We start from the raw sequence: 18,637 nt of genomic DNA on the forward strand, positions 1-18,637 counted from the left end.
TTATGAAACCAAATCAAGAATGAGACACTATTTTTAAAACTAAACCAATAAGTGAAAACTATTTAGGAAACTAGACCAAGAAAGAAACATTATTTATGAAACTAGACCAAAAAAGAGACACTATTTATGAAACTAAACAAAAAATTAGGCATTATTTATGAAATTGGACCAAGAACAAGGCCACTATTTATGAAACTAGACCAAGAACGAGGCATTATTTATGAAATTGAATAAAGAACTAGGCCACTATTTATGGAAGTGGAACAAGATCCATGCACTATTTATGAAACTGGATTAATAATGAGACACTATTTATGAAACTGGACTAATAAGTAGACATTGTTTATGAAACCCAATCAAGAATGAGACACCATTTCTAAAACTAAACCAATAGGTGGAAACTATTGGTGAAACTAGACTAAGAAAGAAACACTGTTTATGAAATTGAACAAAAAACTAAGCATTATTCATGAAATTGGACCAAGAACTAACCACTATTTATGAAACTGGATCAATAAGTAAACACTAATTATGAAACTAGATCAATAAGTAAACACTATTTATTCAATTTCATAATAATGTGGGTTATTTTGCTGTAATTCCAAAAATAATGTTTATTTTGTTCCCTTCCAGAGATAGTGTAGATTATTTTGGTTTAGTTTTCATAAATAGTGTGGGCTATTTTGTTGTAGTTTTAGAAATAATATGAGTTATTTTGGTTCTGTTTCAAAAATAGTGTGGGTTATTTTTTAAGGAAAACTAATGAAAAAGACTTCAAAAATTTGAGTTTTAACCAAAACCCACCTACTAACTTTATTTAATGATAAGGACAAAAGAAAGAAAGAAAATACATAACAAAAATTTGGTGCGGCCTCTACTTACTACGCCAAGTAAGTTTCTAAAGCATTATGTCTGTAACAATAGATTATCCTCAAATACATACCAAACCGATAATCTTTCACCGTGATATAAAGTCCAATAACATTCTTCTTGACCACAAGTTTGAATCCCGTGTTGGGGATTTCGGGTTGGCAAAGGTGATGGACATGCCACAGTCTACGACTATGTCTGTAGTTGCAGTTCATATGGATATATTGCTCCTGGTAAGCTATCTTTTAACTAATTTTAATACCAAACAACTTAGAGATCGATTTGATATAACCCCATAATGCTATCTGTTATGGTTAGGATGATTAATGCTTTAGATACTGATACATAATCCTTTCTTCCAAAGTATGCATACACTTTGAATGTCACATATTCTTGTGATTGCAGTACTCAGAGGACGAATCTGCGGCCAATAAGTTGAAGAAATTCTGCTCCGCTTAGCGCGTCTGCCAAGTGTTCGATGTAATGCCCGAAAGATCACGAAGATATCCAGGCTGCAAAATGTGACTAAAGTTAAAATAATGGAAAAACCTGAATTAACTGAGTCATCATCTGTGCTAATATATGTGGACTACTTTTGTAAAGTTTTCACAAAACCTAATGCCAACATTGATAAAAGGAAGAAATAGAGATTTCTTCAGAGTTCAAATTGATTTTGCATTTAAAATGTAAGAGAGAAAGGAACGCGTGTGCATAACTGTAGTGGTTGAAAGGATGTGCAACACAACAGAACATCCACCATCGAAAAGGTGAGGCCCTTGAGGGCTTTGATGGTGCCCTCTTCTCCATTGGGCATGAATTCGCCACAGCCATCCGTATCAATCCCTCCTCTTCTCCATTGGGCTTCAATGGTGCCTTCTTCTTCATAAATAGTGTCATAAATTTTCATAAACAATGTAGTAAATTTCATAAACAGTGTCCTAAGTTTCATAAACAGTGTAGGAAGTTTCATAAACAGTTTGTTTGTGTGAGGACGCGTACGTCCCCGCGTCAGATTTTTAATTTTTTTTTAATATTAAAATTATATCTTTTTTCATTAAAAATTAAGTTCTTTTGTCCTTTTATTAAAATTTAAGGGGTTTTCATTAAAATTTAAGTTTTTTTATTAAATAAAGTTATAGCATGGTTTTTTTTATTAAAATAAACTGAGCTCAAGCCATTTTCATGAAAGTTCCCTATTTTTTAATGTAGTTTCAAAAATAATGTGTGTTATTTTGGTTCAGTTTAAGAAATAGTATAGTTTATTTTTGTTCAATTTCAGAAATAATGTAAGTTATTTTCCTATAGTTTTAGAAATAGTGTGAGTTATTTTGGTTCAGTTTCAAAAATAGTGTAGGTTATGTTGCTATAGTTTAAGAAATAGTGTGGGCTATTTTGCTATAGTTTCAGAAATAATGTTGATTATTTTGCTATAGTTCCAGAAATAGTGTGGGTTATTTGCAAAAAAAAAAAATAGGGTGGGTTATTTTGGATCAATCTGAGAAACAGTGTGAGTTATTTTGTTGTAGTTCCAGAAACAATGTGGGTTATTTTGATTCAGTTTCTGAAATAGTGTGACCTATTTTGCTATTGTTCCAAAAATAGTGTGAGTTATCTTGATTCAGTTGCAGAAATAGTGTAGTTATTTCTTCACCTTCCCAACCATCTTTTCTCTCTCTTTTCACGTCTCTAGTTGTAGACCACATCACAGCCGCACCGCATCACCATTAAAATCACCGTGACAAACCAAAATCAAACCAGCACCCAAAACTTGGATCCCACCATCTTCTCATGCTTCATCTTTACGTCTTCTAGTTGTCTTGGATTTGACATCATCTCCCAAATCGAAGGCGCTTCGGTGGGATCTCAATGATGGAAAAATTCTGGTATTCAACACCACCTACACCAAATGAGCGCCACCACCTAAAACATTATATAAGCTTATGTATCGATAAGCAAAATCCATGGATGTAGAACTCTGCCATTTTTATTAACAATATCAAATTTTGCGACCAAATGTATGAGCAACTGACGATACATAGATTACAAAGAGAAACTTCCTCATGGCGCTTCGAATGTCGTCTAGGGATTCCATCCGGTTTCAGTTCAAGGTCCGACATTTCCAGTCTCTTTGTTTCTTCGCTGGATCACATTCCTCAACTCACAATAGTTTTAAGTTTATATTTTGCTAATTACAAAATAATGTAGTCCTAGACGTAGACAAGTTAACTAGATGGTGTAAACATTCATATTCAAATTCTTTTTTATGTAACAATATTATATTAAAATATCGCTTGAATGGGAAATATTGTTACAAGCAAATCCCACATTTCCACTTGTGCAGCAGAGTCAATGATGATATATGTAATCACCATCATTATTAAGCAAGGGTGATTTGGATAATAAAGGCAAATGTAGTGGGCAATGTGGTATTGAAACGTATTGAGAGTCTGAGACACATTTGGTAGCATCTTTCATTTCACTTTAGTGTAGAAAGACTGACTAGTCACCAAAGGGCCTCAGAGACTCCCCGTTGAACTCTCTTTCTTTGCATGGTTTGTTGCAGAAGATAAAAGAAATTTAAAAAATATGGGGATCAATCGTTTTCTTCGATCCAATCCCAGAACCCAGGTATCAAATCTTAAATCCCAAACACCCATTTGGTTTTTTTTGGATTACATCTTCCTGTTTTTCTGATTGACAAAGACAGAAGAACAACAGAATATTGCAAGGCTGCTTCATATCAAATCAAAACTCTATTTTAACTTCTTCCGACTTCTTAATGTCATCCCAAAAACCAAAATTGCACTCTTCATATGAGGATAGGTAAGAGATTTGAACGAACATCCCATATCTTAGCTAGGGGGCCCAAAAAGATAGCAGTTATTAGTAATAGTAATTAACAAGAATTGAAGAATTGTAAGTGATTTCCGGTTTCTCTGTTTCTTCGCCGGGCCTTCTTGCCCATTTCTCTGAGATTGTCGTCGACTATCAGCAGTTGGTTCCCTCTCGTCAGCTTTGCATCCTCTTCTCCCTCCAATGATTCTGTCGCCATCTCCTCTTCTTCTATGCTTGATTCTTTGAACAGGAACAAGAAGAAAAAAAACCTAATTTGATCGAGTTCCTAAAGGCCAAAAATCCCCATCTAGATAACAGAAAGCAATCAAAGCAAAACCCTAAATTAAAAAATCTGCAAAAGTGAAGTGGTTGGCCTTTATAACTCAGTTCTTCGACATGACTAAACTAACGGAAAACAAAACTAACATAACCCAAAAACGTCAGGGGCAAAATAGAGAAATCAATTTGTTATTTTGGTTAGGCCACTTGTTTAATATTAGGATTTGTATTAACCATTAAATAAAGTTATAGGGTGGTTTTTCATTAAAACTCAAAGTTTCTAAGCCTTTTTCATTAGTTTTCTTAAAATTCATGGATTTATAAATCCATTAAAATCTTTCAAATTCCTAATTGAATACACCCCCTTAAACAAAAATCTGAGCTGATATTACTAATGACATGTGATGCGATGAAAGTAGTTGAAAATGGAAAGGGATCATCTCCGGCTCTCTTTCACCAAATCCATCAAGTTCAAGATCCAGACCATTTAAATTTGGTTGAAGTTACAAAAAGGAGCAGTTATATAATAGGTTAGATCAAATTTTAAGGGTCCGATCCCTGTCTTATGGATTTCGTGGAAGGGATCCAGAGTCCTTTCCGTTGAAAATCTCATCGCCTCTCCTTTCAGCCTTTCAAGGAAAACCCACTTCTTGGGCGTCTTCAACCACGTAAAGCTTCACTCTTTTATTAGTTTCTGTGTTTAAAATTGTTGGGGTTTGCAGTTTTGGATTGAAATTTGTGTTTTGGGATTTGTTGGGTGCTCGCATGTGGAAATTTGGAATATTTTAGTTGTGGATAGTGGGGAACTGACGCAATGGCGGTCCTATTTCATGTAAGTTGCTTTTGTTTGTGTGTTTTTGATGAAATAATGATGAGGAGGGTTGGATAGTTGGACTGGTTTTATTTTTTTTGTGAAATTAGAGTGGGATCAATCAAGGTCGATACTTTTTTAGGTAAGAGTAATGTGAAAGTTATGTCTTTTTGGCAAATTTAGTGACTTGGTGGATTTGGAATTTTGGTTATATTAGATATATGTGTAAAGAAAATAGTTGAACTGCATGAAGCTTGATGTAATTCTGGTTTTAATCAATGTTGGACTTGGGAAACCTAGTGAATATACAAGCGAATCTACGATTAGTTGAGAACCTTAAAGGAGCTTGAGGGGTAATGAGGGTTTTAGGTATTTAGTGACATTCAGGCCATGCTTGATTGATGTCGGCGTATCGGAAATGCTTGAACAAAGAAGAAAGGTGCTTGAAGAGCTGCAGTAGTTAACTACGTGGTTTGATTAGATTGCTATGTTAATCAAAATGTCCCCTGTAGTATGTTATAGGGTTAAAGTTTTACATAAGTGTTCTTTAGCGACTTGGTTTCAAAATTTTCATTTTCGTTCGACTTTCCTGGGTCTGTGAGGCCAATGGTAGAATGATCATGGAAATTGTTTTGTCTTAATATCTCTGGTAAGAGCGGGTATGCATTCTTATAGGACTTGTTTTCTTTTAAGCTGTTTAATGTGCTCATTTCAGTATGCATCATCCAAAGTCTATAACTGCTAAAACTAGCACTACAAGGGCGAGGGAGCTATCATCTGTTTGGAAATAAGAGCTATAGACATGCCCCATAAGGGTCAATAGGTCTCAATTGCATACTTGTTTCTCATGTGTTTTCATCTTGAAGGTTAGAAAAGATGGGTGCTCTAGACGCGGCGGTGTGCAAAGAGTGGTTCATCAACACCAGAGATGGAGGCTGATCTCATGTATGTGGTTACATGCTGGAGTTTTCCATATGCTTGCCAATATGCTGAGTCTTGTATTCATTGGAAATTTGCTTGAGCAAGAATTTGGATTTGGTGTGCATCTGGATTTTTAGCTTCATGTATGTTATCATGCATGTATGGCCACATCCATAAGTGTTTGTAGTAAAAGATAAAGCACACGACATAAACTGTAGAATAATAAATTAGTTACCAAGTGGAAAACTTCTTTCATAAATCTAGAAGAGAAAAACTTTCCGGATGGCTTTAGCTACCTTGCGATTTTTCTACAGAGGATTTCTATGCATTTGTTTATTGAATTGTAATCCTAGAGTAGTGGTCATGTAGTGCTGGTTGCATTATAACTTACACCGGTATGTTGTTTGGTTTGATGGAAACAAGAGGACATTTTATTCAGCGGTGAGCAAAGAAAAGAATTTATACACCGAAGATGGGGTTCAAACTTTAGTTTTAGACATAGTATTCCATTTTACAGAATAAAATTGCTTGAAACAGAAGCTGAGAGATTATTTCAGTTCCATCACATCTGTGGGAACAAAGATTGTTTTGGATATCCTGTACTTGTAGACATGGCGCCTCATTTTGAAATGTTTCAAGATGCCGTGTATTTGAAAAATTGAAAAAAATAATAGTTTGATGCTGATCTACATCATGTACAGTTGTTTTGATGAACTGTTTTAACTAATTGGTTTGAAATTCTGATGTTTTTCTGATTTATTCTTCTGCAGTTCGAATTGGTTTCCTATATCTCATGTCTGGTTTTGGTGGGAGTTTGCTTTCAGCTCTTTTTATTCAATATGGTATTTCTGTTGGTGCTTCTAGTGCACTTTTTGGTTTATTAGGAAGCATGCTTTCAGAGCTCATATCAAATTGGACAATGTATGTAAATAAGGAAAATAAAGTTTCTGTATACTCAATGATGTACCTCTTTATAGTATGTGCACGACCCTTTGATCTTACAGTTTCAGATTTTGATCCGCAGTTAGCAGCATTGCTTACTCTCCTTTTCATCATCATAATAAACTTAGCAGTGGGAATTCTACCACACGTGGACAACTTTGCTCATATTGGAGAATTTGTCTCCGGATTTCTTCTTGGATTTTTGTTTTTGATCCGCCCCCAATTTAAATGGCTTACCCAACGGAATGCTCCCCCTGGACGTGTTACTACTCCAGTTAAATCTAAACACAAGACGTATCAATATGTATTGTTGATCCTCTCTTTGATACTATTGGTTGTTGGGTAAGCTCCTCCTCGATCTGTGATTTAACTGTTTGACTTCATGAACCTAATCGACTCCCTGCATGAGAATCTGGTAGCCACAGTTGACGTGTGCACATTTTTTTTTATCATATCAGGGAACAGGATTTTGCGTAGATATATAGATATCATGTGTCTTTTCATTGCGAATAGGCTCTGTATCTGCTTGTTTCTCATCAGAATGGTTTGGAGAAGGCATTGTGTTATCGCTATTCTCTGTGTAATACTAATTGATCACTTTGTTGATAGCAGCTTCTACTTCGCTGTTTTGGATTGCATATGTTGGCAGTACTTTGTTGTTTTGTTATTGGAAATAAAGGTTCATTTTCCTCGTATATGCAGGCATTTTCTGACAGAAGTCATGTTTTTTACAGGTATACTCTTGGCTTGGTTACTCTTTTTCGAGGGTTTAATCTAAACGACTTTTCCTGGTGTCATTATTTGAGCTATGTCCCTACATCAAAATGGAATTGCAAGTCACAAAATATTTATTTTCTGATAATATGCCGTACTTTTCTGCGCATAGTAACTTCCGCCTTAATATTTGATAGACATAAGTGCTTGCTTATTAATATGATCATGGAAATTGCTTCTGCAACGTACTTTGTTAGTACTATAATTTGATTTTGTACTGACATATTTGTTCTTTATATGCATATATGCACCAATCTTGCAATCGAGCCGGATAGGGAATCAGCTGAACTTAACGTGGTAAGCAACAGTAGAAATGGAACATATTCATTGTCGGATTCCAGCCCCTCCCGGACTCAGCAGCTATATGCTGAGCTTTGCAGTTGACCATACATGTACAGATTTCAGAGTTGATAGAATGTTGATTGATATGCTTCATTCTTGTAGTAAGTATTCTTTATTTTTCTTTTGTTTTTTGTTGGGTAAAATAGTCTTGTGTATTCACCAAGCAATGGTTCTCATTGTCATTATTCTTTTCATTCTTTTACTGCCTTTGTACCTCTTTTCTACTATTCATAACAGTTGAAACCCATACCGATAACTATGAAATTTACTTGCCATATAGAACTACTCAAACATGCAATTTACTCACCATACCTAAGTTTGTTGAATGTGGGATGTTACAGATCCTCTCAATCGGACCTTTGCACTCTACCTTCTTGGCTCTCTCTCTCATTTTGGAATGTTGCAAGATGATCGGACACATGTATACTTTCTAGTTCATCCTTTAGAGACCAACTTTGACAAAAAAAATCAACTAAATAAAAAATCGTTTAACCATTTAATTAACATTGTCAAAATTTCAGTATTTAACTGAAAAACATAGTTCATTTATTTATTGGATAACAATTAGATGAAAAAACAAGTATGAATTACTTTGGTTTTTGGCGAAGTTGGACTTTAAAGGGTGAATCAGAAATAGACAATTTTACGGAGTTGGTGGCAATCTCTAAATGCAAGTGCAAGTCCAATAAGGGAGGATCATTTCGAAACTTGACATTAAATGATCCCCTTTAGTGTTTTGTCGTATTTGTTTCTTTGTTCGTCAAGAAAGGAAAGGAAAGAAATTTCGTCAAGTACAATAACAAACACTTATTTGCAAGTTTCACATGCTACTCTGCTAAGGGCTACTGATGGGTTATCGGAGGCTAATTTGATTGGTGCTGGAAGTTTTGGGGTTGTGTACAAGGGAGTTCTCAATGTTGATGATAGAGCTCAATTGGTTGCCGCCGTAAAGGTGTTTAACTGCCGTAAAGGGAGTTCTCTAAGGGCTACTGATGGGTTATCGTCAAGATTATAACTGCATGTTCAAGTGTTGATTCTCCGGGTAATGATTTCAAGGCTTTGGTTTATGACTACATGGAAAAAGCAAGCTTAGAGAAGTGAATGCATCCACCGACTGATATTGAAGAAGCAAGAGAGGCACCCAAGAGTTTAAATCTTTTGCAAAGGCTCAGCATTGCCATTGATGTTGCTTGTGCTCTTGATTAGTCGATTATCTTATCATTGTGAAACACCAATAGTTCATTGTGATCTGAAGCCAAGTACTGTTCTTTTGTACAACAAGTCGAGTATTGGACATGTTTCCAGGGCCGGTCTTGAGTTTTTGGTTGCCCAGTGCGAAAACTCAAAATGTGTCATTTTTTAATACGAAAACATATGTTTAAAAAAAAAAAATTTAACGAGAGCTGGAACCCAGTCGAAGCTGGGGGGCTAGGCCCTCACGCCCAAATTATATTACTTGAGAAAATATACAACGGGGAGGAACATAGTACCTAAACCCCGACAATAAAAAATACAATCATATACAACCATTCCTAACGAAGCTCCTTGAAATTTCATTATCCTTTGCCTTTTTTTTCCTTTTCATATTACTAGAAAATTGTTTCCTAAAAGACATGACTTCGATAATTTGTTTGCAAAAATTACCTACACATGATATAACAAAAATTTCCTATCAAAATTATCATTCCAACACATATTATATATTATAAAAACACTAACACATAGTTTAACATATTATAAAAATTGAACCTAAAAATTGGGTTTGAAATGAAATGAAATCATTCAATTAGTCAAGAATTCAATTCATCAACAACAACAATTCTATACATTAATTATCATATAATTATATGTCACTTGCAAAATTTTATATGAAATTATGAATTGATAATTCAAAATTTAAAAATTAGTTTACCTCAAAACTCAAAAAGAAGGGTTGGTGGTGAGTGAGTGCTCTTGCACAGCAGCCAATGGGCTTGGCGCTGAGCTGAGGACAGCCGGACAGGGACCTCCTGTGCTGCAACAGCTTGCTGGTGAAAGGGAGTCAGGGGGTCAGGACCGCAGGAAGAAGTTGGGGAAATGGGGATTTATGGGAGTTAGGGTTAGTGGGGACCGAGTGGTCCCTTTAATGTTGTTTTGTTTTTTTTGTTTTTTTGTTGATTATAATGTGGATAATACTTGGTACTCTCCGGGAGTACCCAATATACACACTCACTTATGTGGTACAATAAAAAAACGACATCTGTCCTTATTTAAATCTCTCAAACACGTAACCAAACATCCTTTATTCCTGTAGCCAAACACTCACCTTCTTCCTCGCCAAAGCACACAATCAGAGAAACACTTTCATTTTCAAATCATGGCAATCTAACTATGGTGGAAGATTCCATTTCCAGAAGCCCAATCTGGTAATCCAAAAATATGGGTTCCTTGATTTTCATACGGAGAGGACGATGGCTCGTGGGGTTGGGTGCTCTTCTTTTCACGGTTTTCTACTCTCACGTGAGATCCAGATTTTACAACGATGAAGGTGCCATGAGTTCCGGCAAGGGACGGTGGCTGATGGTGGTGGGCGAGGACACTGGTCTGTGGTGGGAGACGACCGTGGCTGGAGGTGGTGGCCTGGTGGGAGAGGACCGTGGTTGGTGGTAGTGGGACCGTTGCAGGTGATTGTGCGGCGAGGACCGTGGCCACTGGCGGTGGGAGAGGACCGTCGCTGGTGCTGGTGGTTTAGATCTCTGTGTTGTGAATGAAGATGGGTGTTTGGCTAACACAATAGTGAGTATTTGGCTAAAGAATTGGTTAAGTATTTGAAGATTAAGTTTGGCTAGGTGTTTTTATATTATTGTGTCACATAAGATAGTGTGTATATTGGGTAATCCCTGGAGAGTACCCAAGTATCATCCTTATAATGCCCAAAACCTGGATCATCGAGTGGTCCTCTAATGTCAATTTTTTTTTTTGGGGTAACGCCCAAAACCTGGGCCTTTTTTCTTCTTTCCTAGGCTCTTGCCTAGTTGGGCTCTAGACTTTTTTATTATTTTTTTATACCTAGTTATTTAGGTTATATTTTTTTGGTGCCCCTTTCAGTTTTGGGTCTTGGACAGTTGCCCCTGTGGCACTGGGCTTGGGTCGGGCTTGCATGTTTCTGACCTTGATTAGCAAGGTTTCTCTCACAACTGAACAGTATAAAAGCTTCAACAAAACAGACAAGTTCTGCCGAAATAACAAGAACGATTGATTATGTGGTTTTAGGTAAATATTCACATCCTCTCCACAATCTCTTTTTTTTTTCTTTTAAAGTTTTTGCATAATTCAACTATTTTGTTCTCAATTTGCTAACAATATTTGGGAAGTGAAGCGTTAATAACTTGATATGTCTACAGTGGTGGAATTCTCTTGCTAGAGACTTGAGCCCCCATGAAGTTTAAAAATTAAGAAAACTTGATCTCACTAGTAATTGTTACCATTTTTAAAAAGGTTGCATCCACAACAAGCTTTGTTGCAATGATACTTTAGGGGAACTAGGAGAAAATCAGCAATCTCACAGTCTGGCGCCTCATAAAACGTACAGACTTCAAAATTTCCATTCATAGCTAGGGTCACCTTGCTAGGGTAACTTTCACATTAGATGACACTAACGTGACGTCTGATGTGAGAAAATATTGGGTTCCATGTATTTGTTTTTCCATTTTGGATGATTGCCAAAATGAATTATGGATGATAATGCTATTATGTATGGTTGCCAAAATGTTTCCAGTCAGCTTCTGGACTCAAGGTGCTTTAATGGTCTTGGTCCCAGTTGTGGAAGTAACCTAGTGAAGTCTTCTAAAAAAACAAGCCGAAGTCGTTATCATTTACTTGGACTTATACCTTCTCATCTTTGAATTTGCAAGAACCAGAAACTGTGGTGTAAGTTCCTCCTATGATCCTATCCTTCTATAAATTTCCTTGTCGTTTAGTGGCAGTATTCCTCCTATGATCCTAGGGTAACTTTTATATTCGGTGACACTAACGTGACGTTTGATGTGAGAAAATATTGGGTTCCATGTATTTGGTTTTCCATTTTGGATGATTGCCAAAATGAATTATGGATGATAATGCTATTATATTATGTATGTTTGCCAAAATGTTTCCAGTCCGCTTCTAGAATCAAGGTGCTTTAATGGTCTTGGTCCTTGGCGCACCGAAAGTGCCAGACTATAGTGGAAGTAAGCTAGTGAAGTCGTCTAAAACAAAAGCCGAAGTTATTATCATTTACTTGGACTTATTCCTTCACATATTTGAATTTTCAAGAACCATTAACCAGGTCTGGCCCAGGCCCAGTGCAAACGGAGCGGGTGTCCAGGCCCAATATTGAAGGGGGCACCAAAAAATAAAAATCCATATAATTAGATATATATAAAAAATAAAAATAAAAATATGTCCAGCCCAAGTTTGACAAAAGAGTACGGCCCATCCCCCAATTTTTTTTTTGTCAAAGCCCATCCCCTAACAGCCCATCCATCCCCCAATTAATTAAACCTAGGGAACTTTAACGAAAAGCACCCGGTACTGTTCACTTTAACGAAAAACCACATTTTTACACTAAAAAGTCAATCCTGGTACTATTCACTTTACCCTTTATTTTGTCCTTATCATTAAAACTCAAAGTTTTCAAGCCTTTTCATTAGTTTTCTTTAAACTTAACCCTAAGTTCCTAATCCCCCCACCCTCCCCACTTTGTTTCTGACCCTCCCTGCCATTTCTGTCCGATTGTCCCTTTGAGCTCTGGCTTTCTCTCACTGCAAGCTGCTGCGATGCAGCTTCCACAGGTTCTTGTTCTTCTCATTCAGTGCATTCACCAACCCTTTTGAGTTTTAAGGTAAATTAATTTTTAAAATTTGAATTATTAATTCATAATTTGATGTATAGAATTATTGTTGTTGTTGATGAATTGAATTCTTGATTAATTGAATTATTTGTTATACTATGTCAGTGGCCCAATTATTCACACCCAAGATCACAAGTTTTTATGAAGAATTTTACGGATTCAAAGGAGTGAAGTTTGTTAAAGGAATCATTTTATCCTCGTTTGACATTGACTCGGACGGGAAGGTAAATGTTAAGTTCTTCTTGAATAAATGAACTTTGAGTGGTTATTGAGATGCTTTCTCAAAACAAATTATGTACTTTCTTAAATAGAGAAAACATTGGTTCCATAGTTAAATGTGTATAGGATATATTTTCTTTGAATTGGATGCGGTTGAGATGCTAAATTTTTCTGCTCAATTCTTGTAGAGGTGACTGCTGTTAATCTTAGAGATTTTTTATGGGTCAATTTATTTTTATTACTTTCAATTTTGGTTTTTGTTTAGTTGCTTTGATTATTTTAATAAATATCAAATTTGGTACATTTTTTGGGTTAAAATTTTGAGGAGGTTGTTTAGTTTGTTTGTCAATGTGATTGATATGAAACATTATATACTTGTCTTTGTGGATTTGCAAATGGATACCAATGAAGATTTCAAAAACGTTTTTCTGGAAATGTTGCACAGGGAGATTTGTGTTGGCCACTCTTTGCTTTGTGTTGGCCAATCCTTACAAGTTCAGGGGTAAATTGATGAATACCTCTATTTTATATGATTGGATGAATATCTTATTGGATTGGGATGTATTGGATGTGTGTTTAATGCATTATGTGATTGTTTTTTTTTTCTTGCAGCTGCTACACCAAAACAAATTAGAGAGTTAATGAAGGTTGATGGGTTTACTAACGATGAAGTCAAAAGCCATTTGCAGGTTTGTATATGTGATTATCCATTTGTTTTGAACCATAATTTGGTTGATGTGAATAAAATTTTACACATACATGACAGAAATTGGAAGTCATTTTGCATGTGATTAGTGATGAATTTTTTTACACATACATGTGATTATCCTCGTGAAATATTTTTTTTTAAAGATATGTTTCTGTATTAAAAAAGGGCACATTTTGAGCTTTCGCACTGGGCACCAAAAAAACTTAGGACCGGCCCTGCCATTAACTATGGTATCTAAAGTGAGGCGTTAATAACTGGATATGTCTACAGTTTTGGAATTCTCTTTCTAGAGATGTTTACTAGAGAGAGACCCACTGACAACGTGTTTAATGAGAACTTAAACCTTCATGTTACAATTTTCAATCAATGCTTAGGAGTGTTGAGCCCCCATGAAATTTAAAAATTAAGAAAGCTTGATCTCACTAGTAACTGTTACAATTTTTAAAAAGGTGGGATCCACAACAAGCTTTCTTGCAATGATATACTTCAGGGGAACTATGAGAAAATCAGCAGTCTCACAGTCCAGCCACTCAAAAAACGTAGAGACTTCGAAATTTCCATTCATAGCTAGGGTCGTCCTGCAAGGTAACTTTCATATTAAGTGACACCAGCGTGACGTCTGATGTGACCAAAATATAGGGTTCTATGTATTTGTTTTTTTTTTCATTTTGGATGGTTGCCAAATGTTTCCAGTCAGCTACTGGAATCAAGGTGCTTTAATGGTCTTGGTCCTTGGCGTACCGAAAGTGCCAGACAATAGGTCCTAGTATTCCTTCTCATATTTGAATTTCAAGAACCAGAAACTGTGGTGTAAGTTCCTCCTATGATCCTATCCTTCTATAAATTTCCTTGTCATGCAACAAATGGAACTCACCAAATTCACAACTCAACACCCATCTCTCTATTTCTTTCTTAACCAGATCAGGAATGGGGGTTTTGGTTTTGAAATTGATCTTAATATACTTGCTTTTCAGTGAAGTGTTCGTTTGCTGTTGGAGCTCCGTGCAATCGGGACTCGGAGGGAATGCGACAGATAGGCTGGCGCTGCTTGCCATTAAAGCTCAAATAAAGCAAGATCTCCATAATTACAACGTGATGAGCTCCTGGAACGAATCCATGCACTTTTGCATGTGGCATGGTGTGACGTGCAGTCGACGACATCGCCAAAGGGTCACTAACCTGGATCTGCAATCTCAAAATCTGGTAGGGAAACTATCCCCAAACATTGGAAATCTAAGTTTTCTAAGGGAGCTGTGGCTGCAAAACAACAGCTTCAGTCATGAAATTCCTCCACAAATTGGGAATTTGCGTAGATTGCAGGTATTGCGTTTAGACGGTAACTCGTTTAATGGTAGTATTCCACACAATATATCACATTGCTTCAACCTTATCGTTGTGAATTTCACTCGCAACAAGTTGGTGGGTAAAATTCCTCCAGAAATTGGATTGCTATCGAAGCTGACACTTTTTTCATTAAATTATAATAATGTAACGGGAAAGGTCCCTCCTTCCTTAGGGAACCTTTCGTCTCTCCAGGGACTGAGTCTTCTCAGTAATAACTTGATGGGAAACATCCCCAGTTCTCTTGGCCAATTGAAAAAGTTAACCTTCTTGGGATTGGGCATAAATCAGTTGTCTGGTAGCATTCCTTCCTCCATTTATAATTTCTCTTCTCTTGTTACATTTGACATGCCAATTAACCAAATTCAAGGGAGTATTCCATCAGATATTGGCAAAAGTCTTCCTAATCTCGGAATCTTCAACTTCCACTCAAACCAACTCACTGGGTCTATACCTCCCTCAATATCCAATGTCACTAGTGTTTGGTTCTTTGATGTTGGGAGAAACAACCTAATCGGACGGGTACCGAATCTCCAAAAGCTTCACAACCTCCAGCATTTCAACATTCAACATAATAATATTGGAAGCGGTAAAGATGGTGACTTAAGTTTTCTCTCGGACTTGACCAATGCCACCCAGTTACGAAGGCTGTTTATTAGCGACAACAATTTTGGAGGGACATTGCCCATGTCAATATCCAATCTCTCAACCAACCTTGAATTGTTTTGGGCTCGACAGAACCAAATATATGGAAGCATCCCATCTGGGATAGGGCACCTGGTGAGCTTGGAATCGTTGCATTGGGGGGATAATAGCTTCACAGGTAACATCCCCTCTGACATGGGTAAGCTTTCAAACCTTGGAGAATTAGAAATTTACACGAACACATTATCAGGAAATATTCCGTCTTCCTTAAGCAATTTAACCAAGTTATACGATCTTGATTTGGATGGAAATTATCTTGAGGGCAGCATTCCTTCAGGTCTAGGGAAATGCCATGGGTTGCAAGCGTTGTTTCTTTCTTACAACCTTCTTAATGGCACAATACCCAAACAAGTTTTAGGACTCTCCTCCTTATCGATTGCTTTGGACTTGTCTAATAACCTCTTCACAGGTTCCCTTCCCCCGGAGGTTGGGAATTGCCATGGTCTAAATGAACTGTATCTTTCTGATAACATGTTATCTGGAGAACTCCCCAGTAGCCTTGGTGGTTGTGAGAGTTTAGAAGTCCTGCATTTGCAAGGAAACTTCTTCAACGGGTCCATTCCTTTGTCTATGAGTTCAATGAGAGGGATTCGAGATCTAGACCTTTCTCGCAATAATTTTTCAGGTGAAATTCCACAATTTTTAGAAGGCTTTAGAATCCTGAATAATCTGAACTTATCATTCAATCAATTTTGGGGAGTGGTACCAACTGGAGGTGTTTTCAAAAATGCAACTGCTATTTCAGTTGTTGGCAACACTAATCTATGCAGCCCTGTTGCTAATTTAAAGCTTCCCAAGTGCAAGTCTAAAGAGACCAAGAAACGAAGATTGTCTCGTAGCTTGAAACTAATAGTCCTTTTAGTATTTGGACTTACTCTTCTAGGAATAGCCATGGTGTTCTCCTATTTCTTTCTTTGTTCGTCAAGGAAGAAAAGGAAAGAAATTTCATTGAGCACTTTGGGGAACACTATTCTGCAAGTGTCATATGCTACTCTACTCAAAGCTACTGACGGGTTCTCAGAGGCTAATTTAATTGGTGTTGGTAGCTTTGGGTCTGTGTACAAAGGAGTTCTTGATGAGGATGATAAAGCTCAACTTGTTGCCGTGAAGGTGTTTAACTTGTTACGCCATGGAGCTTCGAGGAGTTTCATAGCCGAATGTGAAGCTTTGAGAAATATTAGGCACCGAAATCTCGTCCAGATTATAACCGTGTGTTCAAGTGTTGATTTTCATGGTAATGATTTCAAGGCTCTAGTTTATGAGTTCATGGACAACGGGAGCTTAGAGGAGTGGCTGCATCCACCTACTGGAACTGAGGAGTTAAGAGATCATGTACCCAAGAAGTTAAGTCTACTTCAGAGGCTAGAAATTGCCATTGGTGTTGCTTGTGCACTGGATTATCTTCATAATCATTGTGAAACGCCAATAGTTCATTGTGATCTCAAACCAAGCAACGTTCTCTTGGACAACGAATTGACTGGCCATGTTTCTGACTTTGGATTAGCAAGGTTTCTATCACAAGTAACAAGTAATGTTTCAGCAATTCAGAGTCAGACAAGTTCCGTTGGAATAAGAGGAACGGTTGGTTATGCGGCTCCAGGTATATGTTAGATATATACTTCATTATATTTCCTTTTTTTATTTTGGGGTATTTAATTTACAAAATTCAAACTGAACTATTTATACACAAATGTGATGTATGAATTGTAGAGTATGGCATGGGGAGTGAGGTGTCAACGAATGGTGATGTCTATAGCTTTGGCATTCTCTTGTTGGAGATGTTTACAGGGAAGAGACCCACAGACAACATGTTTGGTGACAGCTTGAACCTTCATAATTTTGTCAAGATAGCTCTCCCCGAGCGAGTTACTGAGATTGCAGATGCACCACTTCTTCAAGGAGGCACGAACGAGAATCCAAATCAATGCAATGCGAGAATTCATAAAGTTGAGGTGTGCTTGAGTTCAATATTTAGAATTGGAATTGTTTGTTCTGCTGAATCCGCAACAGATAGACTAAAGAATATCAATGATGCGGCATCTGAACTTCATTCCATTAGGAATACTTTTCTTGTATAGAAACTTTATTTTTATGTGCTTTTGTGATAGCGAAATTTCGTGTACTGCCTGCCTGTGAAATCTAGCTTTTTTGTTACCACGGTTGATGTGGAAGTATGCAATGTAAATAATCACCAATGAGGTTCATTGTGTGAAGAGTGTATTACTACTTGTACTTGGTATTTTTGTGTAATATTCACATCGATTAAAGTCTAGTTCGTGCCAAAATATTGTTGAATATTCACATTGACAGATTCTAAATTTTCGAAAGATACATAACCTCAAGACCCTCTACGTACATTCAATAAAATCATCTTGGATTCTGCAAGGGAATTCCTAATCTCAAGCTGCCCAATTGCAAGTCTAAAGAGTTCCAAGAAAAGAAGATTAGCTCATAGCTTGAAATTAATAATCCCTTTAGTATTCAGACTTGCTCTGCTTTGCAAGTGTCATATGCTACTTTCTCAAAGGCCACTGATGAGTTTTCTTTAGGTAATTTGACTGGTGTTGGCAATTTCGAGTTTGTATACAAAGGGTTCTTTATACTGACAATAGAGCTCGGCTTGTACTTGTAGCTATGAAGGTGTTTTAACTTGTTACGTCACGGAGCATCAAAGAGTCTCATAGCCAAATATGAGGCTTTGAGAAATATCAAGCATCAAAATCTCTTCAAGGTCATATCTGCATGTTTTCTCGATGATGATTTCAAGGCTCTAGTTTATAAGATGATGCACCAAAGGAGCTTAGAGGAGTGGTTGCATCCCCCTCCTGTAATTGAAGAGGTAAGAGTCAATACATCCAAGATATTGTTATTGGTGTTGCTATTATGCACTGGATTATTTTCATAACCATAGCGAAACACCGATAGTTCATTGTGATCTAAAGCCAAGCAATGTTCTCCTAAACCTCAAGTTGATTGAACATGTTTATTGAAAATGGACTAATCTCACCGTTACTCATAT

The 18,637-nt window shown here is 36.8% G+C and overlaps 2 protein-coding genes and 2 long non-coding RNA genes across 7 annotated transcripts in view; 2 read left to right on the forward strand and 2 right to left on the reverse strand.

The window, feature by feature from the left end:
• The first annotated feature begins 908 nt into the window (after positions 1–908).
• Positions 909–7,975, forward strand: LOC103426301 (RHOMBOID-like protein 1). Its single transcript, XM_070808363.1, has 7 exons — positions 909–1,103; positions 4,707–4,816; positions 5,511–5,574; positions 5,662–5,833; positions 6,487–6,648; positions 6,880–7,000; positions 7,393–7,975. Exons 1-7 carry the CDS (start codon positions 909–911, stop codon positions 7,640–7,642), a joined length of 1,074 nt encoding a protein of 357 aa, XP_070664464.1. The 3' UTR covers positions 7,643–7,975.
• A 1,191-nt stretch (positions 7,976–9,166) lies between these two features.
• Positions 9,167–10,742, reverse strand: LOC114819496 (uncharacterized). Its single transcript, XR_003766701.2, has 2 exons — positions 9,687–10,742; positions 9,167–9,418 (listed from the first exon to the last, which is right to left on the reverse strand). It is a non-coding gene; the product is annotated as an uncharacterized lncRNA (long non-coding RNA).
• Positions 10,743–12,254: 1,512 nt separating this feature from the next.
• On the forward strand, positions 12,255–17,890 carry LOC103406146 (putative receptor-like protein kinase At3g47110). 4 transcript variants are annotated; one of them, XM_070807500.1, is made up of 5 exons: positions 12,255–12,635; positions 12,750–13,365; positions 13,476–13,552; positions 14,547–17,218; positions 17,329–17,890. In XM_070807500.1, the coding sequence occupies exons 3-5, from the start codon at positions 13,515–13,517 to the stop codon at positions 17,694–17,696; spliced, it is 3,078 nt and encodes a 1,025-aa protein (XP_070663601.1). In that variant the 5' UTR covers positions 12,255–12,635; positions 12,750–13,365; positions 13,476–13,514; the 3' UTR covers positions 17,697–17,890. The 4 variants fall into 4 exon arrangements, 3 of the variants coding, with proteins under 3 accessions (XP_070663601.1, XP_070663602.1, XP_070663603.1); XM_070807501.1 differs by having other exon boundaries at positions 12,750–12,868; XR_011572779.1 differs by lacking the exons at positions 14,547–17,218; positions 17,329–17,890 and adding an exon at positions 14,022–14,156 and having other exon boundaries at positions 12,321–13,365.
• LOC139189171 (uncharacterized) overlaps positions 14,993–18,637 on the reverse strand; it is a 71,910-nt gene continuing 68,265 nt past the window's right edge. Inside the window, exon 2 of the long non-coding RNA XR_011572807.1 lies at positions 14,993–15,561. This is a non-coding gene — a long non-coding RNA (uncharacterized lncRNA). The remainder of the gene's footprint in view (positions 15,562–18,637) is intronic.

The sequence above is a fragment of the Malus domestica genome, chromosome 11, assembly GCF_042453785.1.
Source record: "Malus domestica chromosome 11, GDT2T_hap1".
Lineage (NCBI taxonomy): Eukaryota > Viridiplantae > Streptophyta > Magnoliopsida > Rosales > Rosaceae > Malus > Malus domestica.